General features: G+C 37.8%; 1 protein-coding gene across 4 annotated transcripts; it reads right to left on the bottom strand.

The window, feature by feature from the left end:
- Positions 1-1,002: 1,002 nt before the first annotated feature.
- On the bottom strand, positions 1,003-26,781 carry LOC139975944 (uncharacterized). 4 transcript variants are annotated; one of them, XM_071984243.1, is made up of 22 exons: positions 26,736-26,781; positions 25,494-25,550; positions 23,292-23,327; positions 22,336-22,451; positions 21,846-21,945; positions 20,775-20,862; positions 20,115-20,354; positions 17,300-17,356; positions 14,179-14,229; positions 13,454-13,483; positions 12,861-12,890; positions 11,450-11,536; positions 10,744-10,779; positions 9,204-9,248; positions 8,924-8,968; positions 8,041-8,085; positions 7,360-7,443; positions 7,041-7,103; positions 6,507-6,557; positions 5,784-5,819; positions 4,064-4,099; positions 1,003-2,823 (listed from the first exon to the last, which is right to left on the bottom strand). In XM_071984243.1, the coding sequence occupies exons 2-22, from the start codon at positions 25,521-25,523 to the stop codon at positions 2,489-2,491; spliced, it is 1,641 nt and encodes a 546-aa protein (XP_071840344.1). In that variant the 5' UTR covers positions 25,524-25,550; positions 26,736-26,781; the 3' UTR covers positions 1,003-2,488. The 4 variants fall into 4 exon arrangements, with proteins under 4 accessions (XP_071840344.1, XP_071840342.1, XP_071840343.1 ...); XM_071984241.1 differs by having other exon boundaries at positions 26,639-26,738; XM_071984242.1 differs by lacking the exon at positions 13,454-13,483 and having other exon boundaries at positions 26,639-26,738.
- Between the last annotated feature and the right edge of the window lie 436 nt (positions 26,782-27,217).

Below are 27,217 nucleotides of genomic sequence, written 5' to 3'. Positions count from 1 at the left end.
GGCCTTTCGCTCCTCTGCAGGCTTTCCACTATAAAATCTTCTGTCATAACATGATCCACACCAAATATTGTTACCAAATCCACAACTCTGTGTGCAGGGGCAGGTAAGTGTGAGTTTTATAAAACATAAATATGGAGTAATCACTATTAGATGGTATTACCAAAAATGCAATAGAATTGCACAAGGTTGACAAGACCGTGTGGCTTTCCCTGTTGTCATGTCAGTTCAAACATTAATAGCTTTTCATGTCTGTACTTCTCGTGAGAACCAGTACTCTAAATGGAGAACAAGTACAAGTACTTTATCATCTGAGTTAGATTACTGAATATGAGTACCTGTACTTTATCACCAGTGAACTCACCATGGAGTGCGAGTACCTGCAGAGAGTACTTGAGTTCCCCAAGTACCTGCAGAGAGTATCAAGTAACCCAAGTACTGAGTAACTGCAGAGAGAACTTGAGTACCCCGAGTATCTGCAGAGAGTACCAAGTAACCCGAGTACTGAGTACCTGCAAAGAGTACTTGAGTACTCCAAGTACTGAGTACCTACAGAAAGTACTTGAGTACCAAGTACCCGAGTACCTGCAGAGAGTACTTGAGTTCCAAGTACCCAGTACCTGCAGAGAGAACTTGAGTACCAAGTACCCAAGTACTGAGTACCTACAGAGAGTACAAAGTACCCGAGCACTGAGTACCTGCAAAGAGTACTTGATAACCAAGTACCCCGAGTACTGAGTACCTGCAGAAAGTACTTAAGTACCTTTTGAGTACTGCAACACTGTCAACTAGTGGTTTCATATGTAGTAATGAAATGGATTAACAGGGTATTGTTGTGGCTGAAATTTTTTACCAGACTTGCTAGACATTTTCTGTATCTTAAAGTCAAAATCACAGCTTCTTAATATTTTTTAAAGATATGAACTTAACAAATTGTGAAGTTTGTGAATTGATCAGACAGAACCAGATTAAATAATGTCATCATGGCTTATTGAGCAGAAAATGTTTTGGGAGGGGGGGGGGGGGTTGTTGAATAAATCATTTAACCAAAACAGGATAATAATTTTCCTAAAAAAAAAAGTATTTTATAAAATTCTAACTTAAAAGAGAGAGTATTGACAATTAATTAAACACTCCAATTGTATCACATTTCCAAGATAAATCCACGCCAAAAAATATTACAATATGAATTAAAGTAGAGCCATTGGAGAACATCTCCCATGATGATGATGTCAGAGACCACCGGATGCGATCTCCACTTTTCTGGAGTAGGCGAGAGGTTACCACCTCCAAATCTTGTAACATTCAATCGAGCATATCTCTGACTAGAGATGATATATGGGGATGGGATCTGCAACTAACAATGTGGAATATTGCTCTCTTCAGATAAAGTGTTACATTGTGATCCTTCAAGAAATAACTAGCAATGGAATTATAAGTACAAGGTTTTTGGAAGTACTCTTTCATTGTAAGACAAAAGGATAAACTCTTAAAAGACTTTTGTTGAGTAGAAAATGTAATCAAAATTGTTTTGTCAGAAAAAAGAAAAGGAAGATTGCTATTATGAAGGAATAAAAATAAGAGATAAAATAAGAGATGCCAACCTCTTGACACAAAAAAACAGACTGAATATCCTAAAAAATCATATTTTGGAGAGAAAAATCAGATTTTCACAAAAAGTCGACACTACCACTGGCCGGGGGCCAATAAAATGTCAGAAAAATGTTTTACTGGTAAGAACGGGCAATTAAAATGTTTGCTTTTTCATTAACATTTAATGAGAAAATTGTAAAGCTGATGATTCCGCGTATTTCCCGCCCATGTAGGCTCGTTGTTTAACATGTTTGTCGAGGTTTGGGGGGGTTACTTGTACATGCTTCTATGTGATTCCGCTTCCATTAAAAAAAAAAATTATTATATATTTTTTTTGGAAAGATGAAATATCGTATTTTCAAGAGGCAATATCGTATTATCGTATTTCACTTGTTTTATAGTACTAAATACGATAAAATCGTACTGGTTGGCACCTCTGCAAAATAAGATAACATTTCTGGAATGTCCGAGAGGCCGGCATCTGGTGGAAAATTTTGTCACTTTCTCTTTGTTTTCCTTTCCTCTCTTTGCAAGACAGAATGTTAACAGTGCTGCCGGCGAAAAGCAATGGCATCGTTAGGTCATGTTCATAACTTAAATATTTCAGAATTCGTTGTTTGCAAGACCCTGTCATCATTCCAGAAAATTGTTATGAACGAAGAAAAAACACGACGACACGAAACACACGTGGCTCGATGATGTCACATTTAGTCTTATTCAAGTCTTCGGCCTGGCGTGTGATGGCACATTCATTTCAATCTGCTGTATCTCCCAAACTTGAATTATAATTTTTTTGGCAGCAAGCTGTGTAGGTAAGTTCTTCATTGCTGTTTGTTATTCCATTCACAAAGACCAAATGGTGACGGTTGCGGCAGCTTGTGTCTCCTTCTATGCATATCTAAGAGTTTTCCGAAGAGTCCTCACGAAAACGATCATTGACAATTTTTACATATAATTTGCATAGACTTGTCTTATTCCCTTGATCAAAATCAAAAAGAGCTTTACGAAGTTTATTCCTTGTTAGTGAAGAAGCCATTCTCCAATCACGAAAAACATAATACAGTATTTCATCAGTTCTTGATTTCTTCCTATCCATACACACTGGATTAAAAACAGTACTAGGTATGCCTAACTGACTGCAGAAATATGGTACATCGCTGAGTTCCTTTCCACCATGGTTTCGGAAAATACGGGTTGCAAGAATAGATAGTTCATGTTCATCAACATATTGATCTGTAAGAACAAAAAAAAATAAAGCAAATAGACATTTTTTATAATTTCAGTTTTCTTTTTCCCTTGATATGTGAAGTAACCAATCCATGTAATATCCATGTATCATTGTGTATCCCTTAATATATAAGCTGACAAGACTTTCAGATTTCTGGGGAAAGTCCCCAGGTTTCATGTTTAGTCCCAGGATTCAAAGTATCCCCAGAAATGTCCCTGGACATTATGTACTGGACTATATTCACTGTAACAGGAATAACCCCAAATTTGTAAAAGGGCCCAGAAATTTCAATTTTATATGTTTGGCATTCCCTTTGAAAAATAGAAAAGAAAAAAGACAAAAGCACCCGCTTGCATGTAAGCAGACGTTATTTGCCATAAAGATACCGCAGCTCATTCAGTAAATTACATGATGCAATAACTGACTTCCAGCTAACTTCATGTTTTTTGGCATTGGATCTTCGACCACAAAATAAATACTAGCATTTGCAACATAGGTAAATAAATGATTGGGTTTGTATCTCCCATTAATATGGAACTGAATAGACAGCCAATGTTGTTGTTTGAACAACCTTAGCTTGTCTCGACGACACGCACAGTTTATTTACATTACAAGTAGTTAAATCATAACATACATAGTATGTTGATCTTGTAAGGATAAATAATTCTTAATGTCTAGAAAATTTTTCAAAGTCTAGGATGCCTGAAGAACATCCAGTAAGCCTGGAAGATGAACCCTGGATGAGATAAAAAGCAAGCATGGGTGTCTCCCAAATTCATGGTCATGATGTTAGTTACACACACAGCAATAGCAAGTCAATGAACATAAAATAAAACATAAAATATACAAACCCAAACTTAAAATTTCACTTTGTTTGAGATATCAGATTTTCAAAATAGGGACTCAAACATTGCAATGCTAAGATCATTTCAGTCCATTGCCTTAGCTATTAGACCACAACATGCTCACCATAACTCACAGGTTGATGTAACCTGGACAATTTTGGGTTTTTAAAACAAGTCTTTTTGACATGACTACGTAATAAATCAAAAGCAAACCAGAATTGACATTTGTGATGAATTTTCATTATTGGAATAAACCTTGAGCAGTCAAGGTTGGGATTTGCAATCTTATGGGTATGATGTGGTGTAATAATAATACCAATTAATACAAAAGAGCCAATTCAATTTGAGAGCTGTTTTGCAAAATGAATTACTTTACAATCGTTATGAAAAACATAATTACCCCCTAATTCTTCTGGTTCAAATTGCCATTGTTGATCTAAAAGAAGAGAGAACAGAGACAGGTATAAAAATATAGAGAAGAAAAATACGGGAATGGTTTTTCATTTTCACGGGAAAGTAGCAATAGAGTAGCCATCGTCGAACGTACATGAGAAAATGTCCGAAACTGAATACTCCCAAAGCAACCATATTGCAAATGAAAAATGAATAAAGGGGACTGTGTCCAGATGTTTTCCATATTAAGGACAGGTAACCCAAAAAAGACGAAACAACACTCCACCGAAGGCAAACTCATATCCGATTGACAGGTTGAGACGTTTACACTCTCGTCGCAAGGCTCCCCAAAGTTTGTTACACTACGAAACCACCACGGTTGTGACGTCACAGATTCACTTAACTTCCACACATCCGATCTATGTGGACCGCATACCACTCAGAGACACACTTTACCGATGCCTATTTGCCAAACATACAGATGTTGAAATAAGACTTGAAGACATCTCAAAGGAGATTTTGCCATTCCAATGTTCTTACACTGACGAACAACTTGTAGTTTCTCATTCTACTCATTAACGCTCGAAAGTTGACTTATTCACAGATGAGTGGTAAAGTGACTTTACGTAGAAGGGGAGTGAGCCTCTCGATCCAATTGGTTACTTATTGGCTTTTATAACAACGATAATTCTCTTCATTTAGGTTATTATATTTTCACTTTACGTCTCTGGTGCTCCATTATAAATCAAAGTGCTACATGTTTAATTGCACTACATGCATTGAGGTCAATGGTCTGTAATATTGTTACCGTACTGTTAATGCCTACAAAGGATTTTTCTCTGGGAAGCAGGACCCAGTGATAGCAGTGCCCCTAGCAATAATTTGGCTGTCTGGACACAGTGTGTCTGTGATGTCATAACCATGTTCAAAAATTTTAATTTTTTATTCTTGACATTCTTTTTCTTGCTCCTTCAGGTAAGGACATTATTGACATTCAAGGAATAAAGTTGTAGCACTCCCTGCTAATCTGAAAGTTGATATATACTGCAGGTGGTGGCAGCAACAGTTATGTCACTGTGGGAAGGAAATGGGAGTATATAATTCACTGCCATCTGTTTTACAGCTCACAGGTAAAGGCCCGGTCACACTACAGCGGTATTTTATCGGAGTACGGTCCGATTTTAGGCCGAAGAGTGAGGTTTGTGGTAGTGAATGTAATGAATGCAGTGGAATATTCGAATACCTACTCCAAATCTGAGGGGTTCTGGAACGGACTACATTCTGAAGTGACGTCACATCAAAAAACGATAAAAATCAGAAGAGTAATCGGATAGCTATCCGATAAAAGGAAACGGAGTCAATATCAAAAGTTAGGAGAGGGCTATTCCACATCGGAATGGCTCAACAGATAGCAAATCAGGTCCTTTTTCACTGTGGTTAGAAGACCCGAACGAAAAACTGGCTGTTTCGATTCCTCCGGGAAAATCGGTTAGTATTCCGATAAAAAATCGGTACAGAGAGAGATCGTACCACCAAATGTTATCCTAAAATTGAATTGTTGGCTGTTACAAATTATGTGGTATTCTTAAGAGTCAAAACTGAAGCGTAAGTTTTAGTTGTATGAGGAAAAAAGAAGAAGGAACATAGACAATAAAAACCCTTTGAAGACATGAGTAACTTGATTGAGAAGATCACAAAATAAAAAGAATTGCACCAATCATACACACCTGATGATCCTATGTTACTTTGCAGCGGCGTATTTACTGAAGATGGACAATGGAAAGATGTAATATAAATATTAAAATCTCAACAAAAGTTCTATTCTTTCAGTTTTTTCATATCTCTAAAGTAGTATATTCTGACTATGTTTCCAAACTGTTGTGTTTGGTCGCTACTCATTAGCGTTAAAATGCCAATGAATGGAACCAATATTGATCAAATGTGAGCAAAATTGATTCACATTCATCAAACAAATTTGTCATACAGACACAACATTATTACATTGAGCTGCTAGGGTCCACACATATTAAAGCTGTGATGGAATTTAGGTATTTTTAATCATCCAACATGAATATCTAACTTAATGATCTGCATTAAGTGTAAGTTGTAATCCATAAGCCCTTGTGGGTTTCTCCCACATTTGTGGTTGCTTAAGCGTCGTAAAAATAACTGCTGATTATTATTAAGGATTATCAGATTTAAGACACTGTACCACCGTAATATTTCTTGACACAAACAATATGAACTTGGAAACTCAGGAATTCCAAAGACGCATCACATGGAAAACTGGCTAAATGTCGTATAAGAGATCTTGTAACATGCCTCAGTAATAAATTTACTACATGTCCATATAGTATGTTTCACTTGCCAATGAGATTTTTTTGTATCAATGTTGACATGGATTTATATAGCAAACTAAATTTTAAGATAATATGAAAATTGAAATATACCATATCTTTCATCACCAGACTGGGAGGGTCCCATAGAGTTCATTTGGATTGCTAGAAACAAATGTAAGAATGAAACCTTTCTTAAGCATCAATGATAACATAATTTATCCTTTACCACATAAGTTATATAGATAAGTAGTTTTACACATGAGGAGGAAAGCTTCTGGGATATAATCAACCCGATGAAGTAACAACCCCTTTGAAAATGAATCCCTTTACCCTTAGCAATATGAAATTTCAAAATACAGAACCAACACCGGACAGGGTATTTGGACAAACAATTAAACTATGCAAAGCATTTCTCCCAATGAAGGTTGGTAATATCGAGATATGAGACTATTTCTTTGACAATTATAGAGAAAGTGAAGGGAGAGAATTGGAAGTAGAAAGATTTCCAGCAAAGCGTATGTTTGTAACATCAACCAATTGCAACCAAAGGCGGTACAATGTACAATCATTTTGGGCCAAAATGTGTCAAAATGAGGCTTTAACTATGAAGACAAATATACATCAAGTTGAACATCTAGGACGAACCATTTTTGTCATTAACTAGATCCACCACTTGAGAAGCTTCAGCTTTTCCTTCTTCTGACTTATCTGCGAATGGAATAACAAGGTTAAACCTTTCACTAAGTGATGGACGAAACACATGCAATATCTATTAGGTAATTATTTTTGTTCCAAAATATATAATGCCAGAATATACATGATTTCATGATTATGTAATTGACTACCAAATAGTACCAAAAGAGAGTGTAGGGTTGATATTGGTATATTTGTGTTTATAATACAGAGTGAGGCTTTATTTATACACTTGACACAAGACACAGGAAATTTAATATCTGCGACTAACCATTTGCTCCCTGAGGGTTGGCTGCCTCTGTTGCCCTATTCCCTTCCGCCCCCAACAGATGGCGGTGTTCAGGATCTCCATTATCTGTGAAGGGGATGAGTAGGTTAAATGCTTGACTGTACTGATGAATGGAACACATGCTCAATCTATTAAGCTAATTTAATGTTCCAAAAAAATGTAATTCCAGCATGATTCACATATGCTTCGTAAAATATGTACCTAGTATTCTGCCTGGCTGCAGTGATGCTACACTAGAGACTATCTCAGCAGACCAGCACTGTCTATCACGTAAGTGAAATGCTGAACAAGATACATGACCTCTCACACAGCCTGGCTGCAGTGATGCTACACTACGGATTTTCTCAGCAGACCAGCACTGTCTATCATGTAAGTGAAATGCTGAACAAGATACATGACCTCTCACACAGCCTGGCTGCAGTGATACTGCAGCCTCCTCAGCATCCTACCTTTGGCAGTGCCTAACTATTAATATAACACAACTTTAGTATTCAATCTCTCATCAAGTCTCAGTGAAGTCACAACATAATGTGCACAATACTAAAATGAAATCCCAACTACAGCAGAAGTTTAGGATACAATATTTAACCAGATTCTAGGAGTAAAATATATTAAAAAGGCAAGAGGCTGTATTAAAGATGGCAGATAGTTCTAAAAACGAACCTTTGAAATTGTTATCCCCTTGATCTACGTCATCTATGGGATTACCTGCAAATGAAATGGCACAAAGAATAGAAAGAAAAAAATATTCAAATGGCAAGGCTAATTGTATGGCATTCTTACTACAGCTGCAACACACAGTACCTTGGTGAAGAAATGAAGGGAATCAATTACAATTTAGAAAATTGAATGTATCAAGTCTGTCTTAATCTGATCAACTCTTACTTTGAAGAAGAAAGGGAAAAACAGGGGGGGGTGGGGGGGAATCTGTGTTATTGCCATAACTAGCTTTAGATGTTAATGATTTATTACAGAATGATGAAATAATGATGTCAAATAGAAACGCTTACTCACAGATACCGATGAATCTAAGTTCCCATAATTTGAGGGATGAATTTCAGTATTTCTCGGGATGGGAGATCTTTTTGGCATATTAAAGTTACAGGTTTAATAGTCTAGGTACACAAACGACATGGAGATGAGATCATGTGAGATCAGGTTACATACTCATTGGACGAGAAAGATCTTCCACGCTAGGTGGCCTATAGTCAATTTTCATGTTTAGAGCTAAAGTCTAAACATTTTTCCAATTTAATTTTTGTATTTGATTCATACTAATATAGAAAAAGTGTCAGTGAAAATTATCTGTAAAGGGTGCCCCTTTAGTTTGATCAAATGCAATTTTTTTTGTTTTTAGAGAGACTGAGAAAGCTTGGAAATTTTTTTAAAAAGCATCAAATCCTCTCAGACAAATTTGTGGCACATGAATGGAATAATTTTTCAACACAGTGATGTGACCTGCAAAAGTGATTGATCCAGGCAGTTTGAAATCTTAGAATATGTTTGTTTGTTGTCATAGGAACAGAAAAACTGAAAGAGGACTAACCATTAGCCTGCCGTGGTTGTGGTGGTGCTCCACAATCACCTTCATCTGTATGTAAATGAAATAGAGACAGATCTGGTGAGAGGGGCATTGAGACAGGGCTCCTCCATGAGGGGTCCAGGGAAAAATAAACAGGGGAGCCAGGAAGATATGGAGGAACCCTGGGAAAATATAGGACAACGAAATAGTATATTCTCATTGGTCAAAATAAGCTTCACAGAAGTGACAGAGGTGCAGTAACATAATGACTGGATATCAAAGGAAAACGGAATCTAGGACTAACCTCTAGCCGGCTCTCGTAGCAGTTCTGCATCACGAATTCGTTGTTCTGTATGTACACGAAAGAGAGACAGATCTGGTGAGCGGGGCATTGAGACAGGGCTACATTCCCAGGGCCCATGAGGGATCCATGGAAAATATACAGGGAAGCCAGGAATATATCGAGGAACCCTGGGAAAATGCAGGACAACAAATAGTATATTCTCATTGTCAAAATAAACTTCACAAAAGTGAGAAGTGCAGTAACATAATGGTCCCAAGGGCCCGACTCGGCTCTGGAGGACTATTAATAACAAAGTTTGACCAGCACTTCAGCATATATGTATGATAGAATTGGATCAATATAGATAGAGCAGATAAGAAGGGAGCGGGGGGGGGGGGGTGGAGGGGGTGGAAGGCAAATGAATTAAATTAGGAGTCTCAGCATGAAAAAAAATGATCCAGCTACAGTGCTTTTAAGGTTTTTAACACATCTCCATTGCTGACCTCAAATTACCTTTGACCTTTATAAGAATTACTGGGCTCTTGGAATCATTATAGGAATTTCATGTGCCAAAATGACATTTCATGATGACATGTTTAAAATTCCCAGAGTGTAACCTCTGCAAAACCCAAATCACCTGTACACTCCACCAAAAACAATAGGGTTCTTGTACTCATCATAGAGAAACCGTGCCATACAAACCAACTTCTGCGCTTTTGGAAATATCATATTTACATTGTGTTCAAGTAGGCTTACTGACACCTGGTGACCTTAAATGAACTCTGACCTACATCAAATTGTGTATAAACTATACAATACACAAGGCTATTATTCCATGCATATATGAGCTCCTTTCATGTTTTGGTTCTTGTTCTGAAGAAATAGCACTCTTGATATATTCACATTTTGCCCTCTGCTGATCCTAAATGACCTTTGACCTCCACCAGAAACAATAGGGTTGATGAAGTTATTACAGGAAATCCACATACCAAATTATAAGGACTACACAGGGTAACCTTCCTTGAGATATCATGTTTTACAAGACTTTCACACAATTTTCCCCTCTGTTGACCTCAAAAAAACACTACAGATCGTCTTCTCACAGACGGCAAGCGACATACTAAATTTGAACTGCCTATAACTTCTACTTATTGAAACATTGTGTGAACAATGCTTTCTAGCTTTGACCCTTGCTGACCTTTCACCAATACAAATATTGATGTCAAAGCAGTTTTATCTAAGGGGAAGCTACATACCAAATATGAAATGTACCCCAGTAATCATTCTGAAGTTAGAGCGTTTACGAGCAAGTGTCATATACACACGCGACGCATACACAGGCACCATCACCACAATGTCTCCTTCTGCCTTTGGCAGGGAATAAAAAATTACAAGCACTCAAACTTTTTTCATCTGTCTTGGATATATACATATCTAGACAAATATTTTAACCTTTAATCAACCCTTAAAGCAACTTTGAGGGAGAGAATAAAGTACAATACTTTACTGTGTGACATTTTCCCAATAAGAAAAAATCTAAATTTTGGTTATTTGAGCTCACCCCTTTCATCACGATGACATTTATAAAAAACACCACCTGTAAAGAAAAAAGACATGTGCTCAAGATAGAATCGAGTTTGCAATAATTGATGACTGTGGTTGAGTTAATAAAAATGAAACAATCAAGTACTGGAGGTAGTAATGACATACCTTTACTTGTTAAAGCTGGGATTCATGAATATTGCAAGCATCAATATGTCCAAAACCATCACTATCAACATGACTTATTTTGTGTTAGGTTACCTACAGCTTCTAAACTGTTATTTGTTTGTGTTTATATATGTAAGGAATGAAAGCAATATCCCCATTTACTATCTTTCTAGAAATTTCTTATTGTACTTGCTATCTTTGCATTAAAACGTATAATATTATTCTAAATAATTTAGGATCATCCAAGTGAATTCTGGAAGTATTCTACTCTTTTCGATCTAGAATGAATCAATCTAGATCCCGGTACCCTGCCATGTCTTGTCAAGATAAAGTAATGGAACTTGTTTGGAGCTTTGTCAAACTTGTTTCAAAATAACAAAACTTTAGATGAACATGCTGGTCACATTTAAAAAAATATAAGAAACAAACCTTGGAGACTAAGACCTTCCCTTATTGGTTTCTTCTTGAGGTTAGATACATTTCACGAAGCACAACTGAAAAATCTCAGTGTGCACTTAACGTGTCCTTGCAAGCTTTAATCAATAACTTGTACTTACATATAAATAGAACCAAAACAACTGTGATGATTCCAAGCAACACCCAACAAACTGTTTGACCATCGCAGGACGAAAATTGGCCAGAGTCTGAAAGAGAAAAGTAAATAAGATTATGCACGTAACATTGAGAAGCAGCATCTGATGATGACAATTCGTTCCAGCGAAAAAACATGTAATTCCCCCTCCAGGAGAAAACACACCTCTCATCTGGTGATGGGTTTCAAGCTTTGTGAGATGCTCTGGGACAGCTGTGTGCCAAACTGTTCAATTTTTACCACCGGGTTTGCAGTGTTTGTTTAAAATCTGTGGTTATAAGTTATTTTTAATACGCCATTCTCAATGGTTCATATAGGTAATAAACATCCTAAGCTTTCTAGCAACCAGCAAGATGACTCTTCATAGGTGCACGGTGAAGCCATCACCAACATACCATGTTATTCACCACATTGAGCCTCTTTGTGAGGAAATATATCACCTCTTTATCTTTTTCATTGCAAATATTTCAAAACTTTTCCAATAACCTCAAAACATCTCATTGGCAACCTCTGGTAGCCGTCTCTGACGACCATTGCAAGAGATAACCTTTCCACTTCGATCTCAGGTGAGAAGGACCAAGTGTGTAATAAAGCAAATATTCTAGAAGGGGGAGGATGGGATGAAACAAGAAGCAGATGCCGATTGGGAAGGACACCATCACATGTCTAGTAAGTAGAACGCTGGCAAGTTGTACAGTACAAAACAGAGAAAAGGCCAAAGATGTGATGCTCTTTTTATATGCACCAAAGCTTGATATGGCCTTTGTGAAAGTTCTCATATTTTGACTACTGCTTTGACTCCACTAATAAGCAATATCATTCCAGTACTAGAGGCATCTACATTTCAAGTAACAGATCCACCTAAGCTGAATTTAACAAGTTTTGAAGGTTTCTGAATGGCTTCAGAGGGGGGTCAAATGAACTTTGGCCTCCACCAAATCTGACGCCAAACAAGATTCGCGAAGAGGCAACTACTTACTAAGTACGAGGTTGATCAAAGGTTGACTTGTTTAATAGTTAGTTATATGGTTCATAGTATCATGGTTATGTTTGCATGCTTTCACCACTGCTGATCTCAAACAACCTTTGACTATCACCACAATGACTCACATACACCATCACCATAGATTCCTTTTACTTTCGACAAGCAATCAACAAGAAAATGAAAATAAAATAATTTTATCACCCATGTTATTACGCAATAGTAGCAACAGGTCATGGAATTCACTAGACAAAATGAACAAGATTCGCATGGTGTTCACAATCATACTGACTTTATTTGGTGTGCGTCACTCGATATTACAGATAAGAGGTTATGTAAGATAACAACCTGCACAAATAAACGGTAACTTCAGAGAATTTTGTGATTAACCTACCTGTCCGATTACATGTAGTAGAAACCGGGTCTAATATAGAAAAAAAAAACAAATATCAAAACGACCTTTAACCTCCACCAAAACCAATGACAACCAAGAATCAATTAAGAGGTATCTTCATACTACATATAAGGTTGACCTATTGAGTGTTATCATATTTTACAAGGTTCTTATAGTTTGACCAATGGTGATCTCATATGACCTTTGACCTACATCATAAACAAATTAAAAAGATAGAACAACTCATTGAAGGGGTACCTACTGTACCACCTATCTATCAGATTCAACAAAGCTTTAGATATTTTAGTAAACTTGTTTACAACCTTTTGATAACTTGGCCACTGGTGACATCAAATGAACTTTGAGTTGCATCAATAACACAAGCAGCCAAGAACTCAAGAAGGCCAAATATGTAATAAATATCAATTTCATGTAACTTCCAGATGATGAGTTATTACGTTTACTGGCGGAGTTGTCGTCTACACATACCCCACTCTACACATACGTCACTCTATACTACAGATAATAGGTTATGTAAGAAAACAACCTGCACAGATAAACGGTAACTTCAGAGAATTTTGTGTTTAACCTACCTGTCCGATTAAGTGTAGTAGGAACCGGGTCTAATATAGCAAAGAAAAAACAAATATCAAAACAACCTTTAACCTCCACCAAAACCAATGACAACCAAGAATCAATTAAGAGGTACCTTCATACTACATATAACGTTGACCTATTGAGTGTTATCAAATTGAGCTTTGAGCTTCATCAAAAACACAAGCAGCCGAGAACTCAAGAAGGCCATATACATATGCATTTCATATAACTTCCATATGATCAGTTATTACGTTTACTGGCGGAGGTGTCATCTACACATACTCCATCATCATTGTATATATTTCTTTTACTCTCGGCAAGGAATTAACAAGAAAAAGAAAAGGTCGCCAACTCTATCATCTATACCTTCGCTGGCAGATATTCTCGGGAAAGGTTTTGCTTGTGAAAGAGATATGCTAAATAGGTAGAGTGTTCTTTTGCTCAAAGAAGTACACTTCCATGGATCTACCCATAAATTTATGCCGAAAAATAAGGTGATTTCCTGAAAGTACAATTTTTAAAATTGACTAACTTGTAAAATGTGTAACAAGCAAGTAACTGTAGCAAGAGAGACATGGAATCCATTAAAAAATTGATCATGAATTACAATCATACTGATTTTATTTGCTGTGCGTCACTCTTTATTACAGATAAGAGGTTACGTAAGTAAACAACCTGCACAAGTAAACAGTAACTTCAGAGAATTTTATGATTAACTTACCCGGCGGATCAGTTGTAGTAGGAACTGGATTCACACATCTAGAGGATATTTCTGGCAAATAAAAAAGAAAAATATACATTAACACTACTGAAACAACCTTTGACCTCCACCAAAAACAATGCCAATCAAGAATCCATTAAGAGGCACCTTAATACTAGGCATGACGTTGATCAAAGCTTGCCCTATTGAGTAATCATGTTTACTAGGTTGTAATTTTAGTGACCACTGATGACCTTTGAACTCCATCATTAACTACTAAAAATTGAGTATACATTGAGGGGGTACCTGCCAACCTTCTGTCAGACTCACCAAAGCTTAAGTAGTTAAGTAAGGTTGTTTACAGGCATTTGATATTTTGGCCACTAGTGACCTCCAACTGAAACAGCTGAGAACTAGATAAAGGAGCATCTTTGTACTCAGTGTGAAGTTGAAACAAGTTCCACATTGACTTGACTTACTGACTAGTCTCCCCACATTTCATTCTACAATCAAAAAGTGTCACAAGCTCTGGAATTATGTAGTTGTTTGTGATAACTATTTTTCACCTTTGGAAAACTCTTTTGGACTCCATCCAAGTATCCACACAGTCTTTTAAATCGATAGCACGTCACTACATGACGATCGGATCAGTATCCTTTTATTATGGGCAGTTTGGGGCACCTTTTTTTGTTTATTCATGGGTTCCCCCCTTATTTCGTCTTTTAGTTTTCTTTGGGTACCTGTTTCACGTTTTTGCAGCTAGCTTCCTCTCCCTCCATCTTTGTATCTCCTGTTTCGCTTATGAGAAACTCCCATACCACCTTCCTCATTCTCCAGGTAAAGCTTGGGTTTTTTAACCCCTTGCTACACTCCGTTGGTAGGTTTTTACGTCCGTTTAGGGTGTGCCTTCCTGCCAATTCCGGAAGACATGTGCTCTTGTGTTAGGCTACTATAGCCCTTCACTGTTTTGGTCAAGCCTATACCATTACAGTTGTTTGTGTTAGGCTACTGTACATTCATCTTCTATTAGGTTTTGGTAGCTGTTACCACACTTATTATGCTTTGGTTGGCTGTTATGGAGGTTCCTTTCTCCTTTCCTTGAGAGTTCTCCCAAACCTCTCCTGCCAGCACCAGGGGGACTTTCGGGACAGGTTAAGCCACCAGGTCGTTTAGTACCCAGGCTCTCCTGTTCATATGAACTAGATTACATAGGTGTTTAGCCTCGGTTCTATGGATTTCTTCATTGGGGACATTGAAATTTGCTCCTCCCCAACCAGTCTTTTTTACTGTATTCTTGCTGATTTCTGTCTATTGCAAATTAATTCCCCATGTTGGTTAACAGGCTTGTGTACATATTTAAATACTCTGTTTATGTGTTCAGAATTTCTGGTCAGTTATCTCAGATATGGCCACACATACACAAATCAAATACATGTGTCAATCTCAAAGACGCTGGGACAAACATGATCTGAAATGCCGTCCCTGCACGAGGAAGGATCCCTTACTGAAATGTGGCAGCAGATAGAGGATTGACCACAGGGCCAAAAATGAAGGCTACAAGAGCAGTTAGACCTGTGATCCCAAATGCTATCATAACAGCCTCAGGTAACATTGCTTACTGGGAAGGAAATTGCCATGGGCAAATCACCCCTAAAGGGGAAAGCAAACTGCCCAATCAGAGTAGACCCACATCTACAGGAATAGAGAGAGAGCTGCAAACCCAGGAGCCTGTAGAGACACTGGTGACAACACAGGTACCAACCCGACCACAATAGTCACACCACAGATCCCTACAGAGTTTGGAAACCCCTCTGAGTCAGTACATTCCATCCAGAAATGGTGTCCGGTTCATTTCCAAGCTATTTCTCAGAAGATTCCGACATAAGCTATTGCAGAGACAGGATGAATCGTAGGCTACGCTTTCCGAGACCAGAAGGGGAACACTGCTTCTGGATTCTCAACCAAATCTCTCTCCAACCTGCCCCCAACCTCACACGGTAGGGTGGGGGTTGTGAACATTCATTTGAATGCCAAAATTAGTAGACCACCTGAAAAGTTGAGCTAGCTTTGTCGCATACCCTCCACAAAGGAAATATCCGTCTTGCCGTCCAAACCAGAAGTCCACCAAAAATGTTGTTATGGTCTGCAGGACATTCAGTGAACTTATAATTGTTAATATGTGTTAATGTATATTGTATTGTTTATTTGTTATTGAGAGTGGATGTTACCTTAAGTTAATGGATGTCAGGTTGTCATATCAATACTGAAATATTATGCAATTATATACTCTTATGGGACTTTGGTTGTATTTACTGACATATTTAGGTATAGTAGTGCTTACCAACGTGGGAGGGTGTCAATTGTTAACATTCTCTCCACAGGAAGGGATTTGTGGTTTTGTTGGTGCCAAGGCCCCTCCATGTACTATGGAGGACAGCGTGAGGGCTGTTGTACCCGGCAGTTAACTGGGACGCTTTGGAAATACATGGTCCATGAGGAGGGCGGTAGACCAGAATATGCTGGTCAGCGGTAGAAGGGTGGCTGCTAATAGGTTACCAGATGCTGTAGACATGGTAATGCGAGAGTGCAATTGTTCTGGGGAGTCAGGTAAGTTTGTTTCTGGAAATATCCAAAACCAGGTAAGTTTTGGAAGTTTCACAAGCAGAAGTGTCTCACACACACTATCACCATTGAATAGATTCCTTTTCTTTTGGCAAGGAATCAACAACAAGGAAAATGTGACAACCAAAGAGCAGATCACAGATTTATTTTCCACACCTCAAGTAGCCTTGTTTTGTTTGCAAAGGTCATATGCAAACTAAGTAGTGTGTTTCCTTCTTTCAAAGGGGTGCACTTTTACGGGACATATCGTTACTGTTTAATATTCAACGAGATGAAAATTGCAGATCTGTAACAGTTTTATTTCCAGAAAGTACAATCTTTACAATTGACTTACATCTAAACAGTGGATCAAGCAACTAACTGTAGCAATATGGCATCCATGACACAAATGAACATGAATCACAATCATACTGATTTTATTTGGTGTGCGTCATTCCATATTATTACAGATAAGAGGTTATGTAAGTAAACAACCTGCACAAATAAACAGTAACTTCAAGCATTTTGTAAAATAACTTACCTGGCTGATCGGTTGTAGTGGAAACTGGGTCCACAGTGGAAGTCGTCCGGGGTGCTTCTGCCAAACAGACCAAAAAGAAAAAGACTTGTTAACATTGTCGATTAATTAATTACAAGATATCATACGGCATGGTGTGACTGGATGTCTGAAAATCTTTTGGGTGATTCCCTGAAATATAGAACTCCCAACCAAGAGATTTTAGAGCAAGTATGGAAATGGGCACTGGCTCTGTGATCCAAGTAAATGCCGTGCTCCACTGGTTATGTTTAATGATTTAATGCACAGTATCAGAAAAAAAAACATTTTGCTAGCTTTCACGACTATTTAAACAGCCTGAATGTGAAATTGTTTCTCTGTGGGAGTCATAAACTGCCAAAAGAGAAGCCTGATAGCACCTATCAAAGCAACCTAGTACTAAACACTGGATGATTATGTCAGAAATCCATGCCCAAATAGAACTGAAGCTGGGGTTGGGGGGGGGGGGCTTTGCTATGGAACTTTTTCCCCTCAACCATAATAGTTTTACTCCTTTATATGTCACTACTTCAATCCAATTTCTTTCTCGGTTAAATAATACAAATATTATGGGATGGCAGGTGTGCCAGTTAAGTTTAAAAAAGAAATAACAGTAAAAACCAGAGTACTGAACACTGTATAATTGTCCAACATTTGTCATATGGTAGGAAAGAATGAGTACAACTTAAACATGAATATCAAAAGTTAAAGCAGCTTTGCAATCATCTTCACTTTGAATGTGATAGAGATAATATCTATGGTGAACATTTATTCTCCACCTAAATTTATGGAATGCTACTTTCAGGCTGAATTATTTATGATGCCTGCTCCTCAGAGGAGGCCTAAATGTTTATGTTCATCCAGTGTTTTATAAGTCTGAATAACTCAATCAAAATATGCTCTTCACCTTCATGTGAACAAAAGAGTATTCCTTGGATGACCATTTGACACATTCACCAATTGTAATCACATGCATTCACAAATTGTAATCACATGCATTCACCAATTGTAATCACATGCATTCACCAATTGTAATCACATGCATTCACCAATTGTAATCACATGCATTCACCAATTGTAATCACATGCATTCACAAATTGTAATCACATGCATTCACAAATTGTAATCACATGCATTCACAAATTGTAATCACATGCATTCACAAATTGGAATTACATGCATTCACAAATTGTAATCACATGCATTCACAAATTGTAATCACATGCATTTACATGTAATCACATGCATTCACATGAAATCACATGCATTCACATGTAATCACATGTATTCTTATCACCCCATAGATTGACCTATTATTAAGGCCTAAACATTGATGCTTGTTATGCAAAGGGTGATAAGCTGAGGTACATCAGATACAAAATTATAGAATGCAGTTTCTACCTCAAGTCTTGATATTTCTAGTTAAAGAAAGGATTTTAGGCAGAAAATAAATATAAATACTTGGTAGATCAGTAGAAAAACACTACCAGCACAGTCCAGGCTGTATTGCAAATACAGTTTGTAATTGTAGGCAAATGACCCTTTAAACATCTGAATTCTTAGGCTTATCAATGAGAGTGACTGGACTACTAGCTTTACACAGATTTACAGCTTTACACAGGAGTGTTAGCTCAGTGGTTAACGCCAGTGCCTTCCAATCATAAGGTCCCCAGTTCGAGTCACTCCAAGATTAATGTATGTCGTCCAGTTACAGAGTTGTTGACAATTCATAATCGTGGACGTTAAATATGAATGTAAGAGACTGACTTCGGTCAGCTTGCAGCTTTGATAAGCCAATGAGGCTTCTTTGTGAGTTCCTGCTTGCAGGAGGATCTAATATTCATACATACGCAGATGCAACACAGAAACCAATGGGAAAACATTTCTTTTATGACTGCAAATAACAATGTTCTGCAAATGTGTTACAAACTAATCAAGGACAAATGATGTTGGATGTAACAGAAGAGTGCTCTGTTGTTAATATATGACGTATAAAGAACATGTTTTGGCAGAGTTATCAGAATTGACAAAACATCAACACACTAACATAAACATTCATGTCTGCACGAGGAGGTAGTCTCTTCGTCAATTCACCTTTTTAAAGGAACATTCCACAGATATAGCATATCTTAATTGTGAATATTCTGAAAAACTGGAGCAGCAGCTATAGAAACATTACCAGCTATCAAAAATTCATCGTTTTGCATTGGATAATGACATATCGTGGCCAAGGCTTTGCCTTATAAGCCACATAGTAAAAGTAACATATTCCTTCAAACTGTCATGAATCTACACAACGAGATGAAATATTTGTGTCAAGCTCATGAATGAACAACTCGCTTTTCGGAAGGAGTGAGTAGCAAACACAGGGAGCGGTTTAAATGATGAAGCTTTCTCCCTAAAAGACACACCTGCCATGGAGAGGGTGGTGGCCAATTGGCTAAGGCGTCGGACTCGTGATCCAAGGATTGCTGGTTCGATTCCTGCCTAGTTCATTACGCTGTGTCCTTGGGCAAGATGCTTTATCTCACTTGCCTCTCTCCACCCAGGGGTTAAATGGGTACCTGTGAGGTAACTTGTCATTGGGCGCAGTATATAACTGCTGCCGCCTGGAGGGATTGTCTCTGGGACAGGTTATCATTGAGCAGGAGTAATATAACGTCTGTAAAGCGCTTTGAGACCTATCGCTGGTATAAAGCGCTATATAAAAAGCAAATATTATTATTATTATGGTATAAATCAATCATATGCAATCATCTAGTTTAAATATTGATTAACATTGATTTCCAAACAGCTTACCTTTCACATTTATAACAAAGGAACAAGTTATCATATTCCCTGTACTACCAGAGAATGCATAGAACACATCCGTGTACCCAATTCTGAATCTACTTCCAGGGTGGTGTGACTGTACAGCAGCTGAAGCATTAGCGACCACAGGTTCTGTCCAGGTCACTGTACTGCTTGTGGCCCCCTCTTCAGCCTCTATGGTGATATCGGAAGGGCAATTCTGCTGAAAGCTTGGCTCGACTGACAAATCTTAGAGAGAAATAAAGCAAAAACAGTTAGTGCAAGAGAAATTGAATATATCTTTTTGTTTATCTATTCTTATCATTCATCTATGGAAGGAAATCTATGGAAATAACTGCAGTACAATTTACAAAAAGCTGCTAGTGCGACATTGATGAAGATCACCTCAAATGGATTAGGGTTAACTCATAGATGATTATGAAGTCCTACCGAAATGTTTGGACCAGCTGACAAATTTTGGCAAACACACTGGTAATCAGACGTTTGCCATCAGGGAAGCACATACCAGGCAAGGTTTGCTGCCATCTGGACAAAATCTGCTGGAAACTCTCAACGCAAAGCTGGCAATCTGCGCTGTGTTATATGAAAAAGTGTCATTTCGTTTACTGTGCAAAATGGTCGAAACCTCAACAGGAGGGTCGTAATTACCTGGGGTGGTACTGGGTGGGCATGTGATAGTAGTGCAAGGTGGACAACCGCATACAGCATTGCGAACTGAACTGCAGCGGGTTATTATCTACATTGAAAAACAGAGAATAAGGTGGTTAGGAAAGAAAGCAAGCCATTACAGATAGATAGCGAAACTAGATACGACCTGTTAATGTCAAGAAATTCTGAGGTCTAAATGACCAGTACTAAAAGATTCACATTCTGAAGAAACACAACAGGGCAAACGTTAACTGGTAGTCTGGTTGTAAGAGGTTGCATTGTAAATAAATACCCTTATAGGAGACTTCCTTTCCCATTGTACTCAATTGGCGATAACACAAAAATATAAATTCAACCCTCTATTAGAATATATTGGCACCACTCCCAAGCTGGTGTTCTATGCACCAACACCTAAATATCACTCCTACAGGGTACATATTAAGTCATTATTATTTCTTGGCCAACCAGAGGTTTTTTTTATTTTCGTGAGGGACAAAAAATTAGCCCTGCACAGAATACTGTAGCAGGTTTTGTCACGATAAACTCCAACCCCACTCCGTAAAGTGATATTAATGCTACTAATGCTACAAAGTCTTCAAATTGGTCAAATGAAATTGCTATCACAGCCAAAACTGGTGCCCTATTCATCATCCTACAAATCTCTCCTACAGTGGACATCCTACGGTGTTATACTAGTCACTTTCATTTTGTCAACAACTTTATCTTTTTCCAGGCAGTGAAACTTGCTGTTCGGACATTCGACATGTAAGGACCTGGTTGTCGGAGGGACAACCAGAGAGTATCCCTACACAGTTGCCCTAATTAGTCTCCATGCCCCCTCCTCCCGGTGTCCAGGACACTGGGTGCCTAACTATTGAGTGATCAAATTATCCAAATAACTTGAGGTGTTTATCTATCCTTTTAAACCAGTGCTAACATCAACGTTGTATTCTAGTAATACTAGCATATCCCCAATTGCCACACACTCTCTTTTTGGAAACGACCATAACATCTCGGTAAAGACGGAATATAAACTCCGCCTTGTATTCACAATGATAAGTGAAAACTCACCTTTTGGCCTTCACAACAGTCTTCTTCTGTCGTACACTTTAAACATGTGCTGCAGTCGGTAAATTCATTCTGGTATTCACCTATTCCACAATAAGTACACCTATTACCAGGAGTTCAAAATAAGAAAGATGATAGTTAAAATTTTGGTTAATTCACTCACAAAGAACAATGGATGAGTTCACATAGCCTTACCACTGACCCCACACACAGAACAATGGATAAGTGCACATACAGTAGCCTTACCACTGACCCCACACAAAGAACAATGGATGAGTGCACATGGCCTTACCACTGACCCCCCACTGGAGTTGTTTACCTCCCAATTGGTTACATTGCGTAAAGACGGAACTGCTGAACACCACCTACTGCCTGATTACCAACAATAAATAGCTGATACGATTTTGCTTTCAGTTGGGCTGGGTGTCTGTGAAAAACTATACATGAAGAAACACTTGTGTGTTCCTCTCTCATTTTAAAATTGCAAACTTACTCTCCTTCACACCGGTTTGATAACTTTTGCCCAGGTGAACAGAAATCGTGTGTCTGTGGTCCAGACGCACATCCTGCTTCTGTATAGGTCAAACGTGTTTCTGACCTTTGACATTCCTTGAGGAGAAAGGAGAGAGACGAGACATTACAAGTACACAAAATTCATCGAAACTTTACTATAATAATATAACTATGTAGTATTTTTCATTTCTGGTGGACTTTAGCATACATAACTATTACTTTAAGTGCAACGATATTTTTATTCAGTGACTGTCATCCAACTTTAAGCTGTGGCAACTTTTAAAACCATTCTGACATGAAAAAAAAGAAACCTTCACCCCATAACATAGAAATAATATATTAATCAAGATGGCAGATTTTTATGGTCACAAACACTTTGACAAAGTCATAACAAATAGGAAGACATGAAATATATTTAATTTGAGAAGTAGGCATGAAGGAATCTACCTGTGACTGTCATAGATCAAATAGATAATGTTCATATATAGTAAACTCAATTTACACAGGTAATGTATAATTTTCAAATGCCTCATGGGAATAAGAACATCTTCAAGTAATTTATTATTTTCTGCCACCCGCACCCCCCCCCCCACCCTCACGGTTGCGCCAGTACTCAGTTTGAAAAAGTTATTAAAAAGCTGTCCCTTTAATGTGAATAACTTTCTTTTGGTTGCAGCGATTTGATATGTCTATCTTCACAGTAACATCCTGGTGGATTTCAATCGAGGAATATATTTTCAGATGTATTATTTTTCTCTCTCCAAATTTGAACATGCATGGGAATACCCATGCCTGATAGATCAAATGCAACATGCAGCTGTACGGTCCAATGGCATTGTATACTGGCTTATCATGGAGCAGTCTCTCAAATCCAGTTGGCCAAATTAATGATAGTTATTTGCAGGTAACGACAGGACAGAAACAAGGGCGACTTACCTGTCCGTCTACACGAATGTCAGCTGATGCGATAAACTGCAGGGAGAAAATATACAATGTGTTCATTCTACTGTATGTCAATCTTTCTATTGTTGCAATTAGGGACCTCATTCACATACTAGTAGTGAGTTTGTGCCCTTCGTCACACTGGAAGGCATTAGTGCCTGTACTTGTCCTTGCAGATATTGTGGATATTGTACTCACTAGTGCTGATAGTCAACTCTTTCTTTTGTAGTCGATTAATCACATAGCTCTACTCGCAATTACTCGGTTACAGTCATCACTGTCATTTATAAATTGCAGAAATACAGTCAATCTTTCTCCATAGTGCACTGTCTTTATTTTTTCTTGCATATCTTAACGTGTGATGTCTATATCATGTTAAAACATCTACCAAACAAAAACTGTGAACAACTTTCAATCTACAACTTTTCTTAAAATATCTTCAGAGTGAATAAAAAAGGAATGGCATGCTCTCACATGAGTATCCATTCCATATTCGTGATGGTCGGACATTCTGACCAATCATCACTTAAATGTTTAATGTCATGCAAATTAGAATGCTGTCTCTACTCAGTCTAAGCCAATTACAGCGTTTGGATTATAGGCGCTAAGAGAGGAAGAGTGCCAGACTTTATGCAATGCCTCTGTAATGGCATTCAGTGTTAATTGCATCAAAACATGTTGTCCAGCATACAGCCAAATGTAATGTACAGTTATGGATAGTAGTAGTAGTAGTAAGTTGAGTCTCGTCTATCCGACATGCTCAGTGAATAACTTCCGCCACGTATCACTATCTTGCGCAAGTTTTATTGCTTCCTCAAAATTGTTAATGTTAACGTCCTTAAATTGCGACTTTATTTTTCCAAGCAAGGTAGTCACAGGCCTTCCTAACTGGTTTATCAGTATGTCTCAATGCTTCTCTTAAGCAAGCTTTGATGGAGCATCCTCCTGGAGTCTTGCTACATGACTGAAAAATCTCAATCTTCTATGAGCGACTATGGATCACCAAGATGTTTGGTTGGTTTCATTGTAGAGCTCATCGTTTGATAACCAATTGTTATTGATCCATCTCATGTTGAGAATATTACGAAGTAGTCTCCTTTGAAAAGTGTCAATTTTGCGATCAAGATCCTTCGTTGTGCCCCACAGTTCGCAATTGTACAAACAAATACTCTTTATTAAAGACTGGAAAATCCTAAGCTTAATGAATGGAAAGTTAAATACTACAGCCCACTTAGATGGATGTTTGGAATAAACAAAGGCAATCATATTGACTGATTTTTACATTCCCTCAAACTCCTCAGATGGGCCAAAGAAGCTGGCAAAGGGTACGTTGTCATAAAGACGTGAATATTCACTACCAAAGAGTACCCCTAAAATTTTCTAACATTCTCAAGATTTAATTTTTAATGAGACTTTGAGGGTAGGAAATTCTGACAGTCTGCAAACTGAGGGGTCACAAAAAGTTACAGAAAGTCATGAGATTTTTCTTAGACGTCAGGAACTTTGATCAACTCAGAACTTATTACTTAATTAACATTAAGTTCATGGTTCAAATTAGTTTGTTGACAGTTTGTTGGTCATTCCAAATAAAAGATAATAGCAAAGACAACCATTTCAGCACAGAGACGACTTATTTTCTATACAACTTAGGTAGCCACCTTGGAAAGTTTTCATAATGCAAGTCCCTACAACGTAGGTTCATTAACACCTACAGTAGGGCCTAGCCTATCACGGAGTAACAAAATATGACATCCTCTACAAACTTAACTAGTATCTCGTTGTGTTGCTCTGTTAAAGATCTGATTTACTGGCTCAAATTATAGCACACGCTCTAGGAAAGTTTGGGATTACTTAATCGACCTGCCACGGTCGTAAATCAACATCAATTAGCCTTCATAGCTTCTTAGCACCATTAGGCTTTTTGTGTAAACACTGTGTGGGTATATGTTCATGTCTACAGTGTAGTTAATCATAGAGCGTTAACACAATAACCCTCAAACAAGAAAAAATATGTGGCAGGCCTTGCAGACTAATTGGTCACAAGTGGTCACTTAATCTATCGATTACAAAATCTCGAGAAATTTTTCCATGATAGCGTGCTATAGTTGGGGTCTATACAGCAGACATTTATTTTAGGTATATAATTATGTAACATTTATCTTACAATCTTAAGTGTTTCCATCTACAAATACTCACCAAAATAATTAAAAGTTTCCGGAGATTCATGTCACCCAGGAATAAAAGCTTAGTTATCTGTGGAATTGCGAGCGAACAAAATAAATGAAGGTATAGATATTGTTTGAAATATCAACAATATAGGACTTTATATGTTTAATATTAACCTGTGTGGTTTTCTCAAGGTTACATATATTCAGCTTTGGTCACTGCTTGACTTTTGAAATAGCTTGACAATAAACATTAATAACATATAAGAGAAACAGTAGATGACAATTTCAGTAGCAAAGAATCAGAATCTAACCTGTAACATGATTTTTTTTTTTGGCAGATGAACTGGTGATCAGAGATCACTTCTATAACAGATCAGGTTTGTGTTAAATACAAATTTCAAGTGAATGAAGCCAATGCAATGAAAAAGCAATGCTAAAGTAGCTTGGAAAGCTTCTAGGAGAAAATCTATTTTTTACTGTAGGTATGTGGGCATTTCATAAGATTCACTGTATACTTTTTTTGAGGCCCCTAAAGAAGAAATCCTGATGACACAAAATGGTGTGATGCATTTTTGCTTGTGACCTCAGTGCGCTTTCCCTTTACTCAAAGAGTCAAATCAGAAATTTTGGCCTAACGTTAGAATCTGTATCATATGAAATGAATGGGAAGCTTACTAGGGGCTAGAAATTATGGTTAGGAAGTAGGGAATAGGATTAGGAAGTAGGGAATAGGGTTAGGAATTAGGGTTAGGAAGTAAGGTTAGGGGTTAGGAATGGTACGGATTCTTAATTAGTAACAAATTTCTTTATGTAGTAATTTAACGTCAGTCAGGCCCATATAGGCCTTGTCCTACTGGACAAACAGCATGAGTAGACTGTCATCTCAATCCTTAATAAGCTTGCTACCCCCAATACTTGTGTTTAATTCTACTTTCATATCCTAGCATTAGCAATTGAATATAGCCTATACCTAGAAACTACACTAGCTTTAATACAACCATAACTTGTTGGTACGTCTACTAATTGTAATACTATATAGCCTAGTACTAGCCTATACTATTACTACTACTGAGTACTAGTTTCTCGTTGTGTCACTGCCGGTAAACACCACAGGACAGATCTAATCTAGCGGTAATCTTATACTGATCGATAAAAGCTTCTGTAAAGTCCTACGAATTGCATGTTCGTCCAGTTAGAAATAAAAGCAGCATTTCAATTCTTGGCACGTTGAAAACGTCCTTAAACATGTACGTACTGTAGTAATACTCACTTGACTCTAGTGTAATACTACCTAGTGTTACGTCCTGTGAGCAATACAGATCGAGCAGAAGCAACAACCATTTCGCGGAACTAAAACATTTTATAGATACCCATAGCCGTATATTCTAAGTAAGCTCATCCGTTTGATCATCTGCAAAGGAAAGCCCGGCTGTTATGAGTTCAGTTCATTTTCTATGGATGAGTGGGTTACAAAACCTCCGCCCATGTTTAAATACATCATCGTCCAAGGCCTTAGGTAATCTTGACGTAATTAGTCGAGGATGGGGGTGGGGGGTGGGGGGGGGGGTGCGGTTCTGCTATCATGAGTACTTTGGATGACCTTATTTAGTAATGTATAAGTTTAGTTAAACATAGTAGGATCAGGAGGAAAATGATGTAGGACTACCCGTCAGTTATCCGATGAAAAACGCGTGTTCCGTCGAAATGCGGGGATCAGGCGATGTGACCCGCCCCCACCATATGAGACAGCTG

This window comes from Apostichopus japonicus, chromosome 11 (assembly GCF_037975245.1).
Source record: "Apostichopus japonicus isolate 1M-3 chromosome 11, ASM3797524v1, whole genome shotgun sequence".
NCBI classification, from domain to species: domain Eukaryota; kingdom Metazoa; phylum Echinodermata; class Holothuroidea; order Aspidochirotida; family Stichopodidae; genus Apostichopus; species Apostichopus japonicus.
This window is presented reverse-complemented; position numbering and strand designations above follow the sequence as displayed.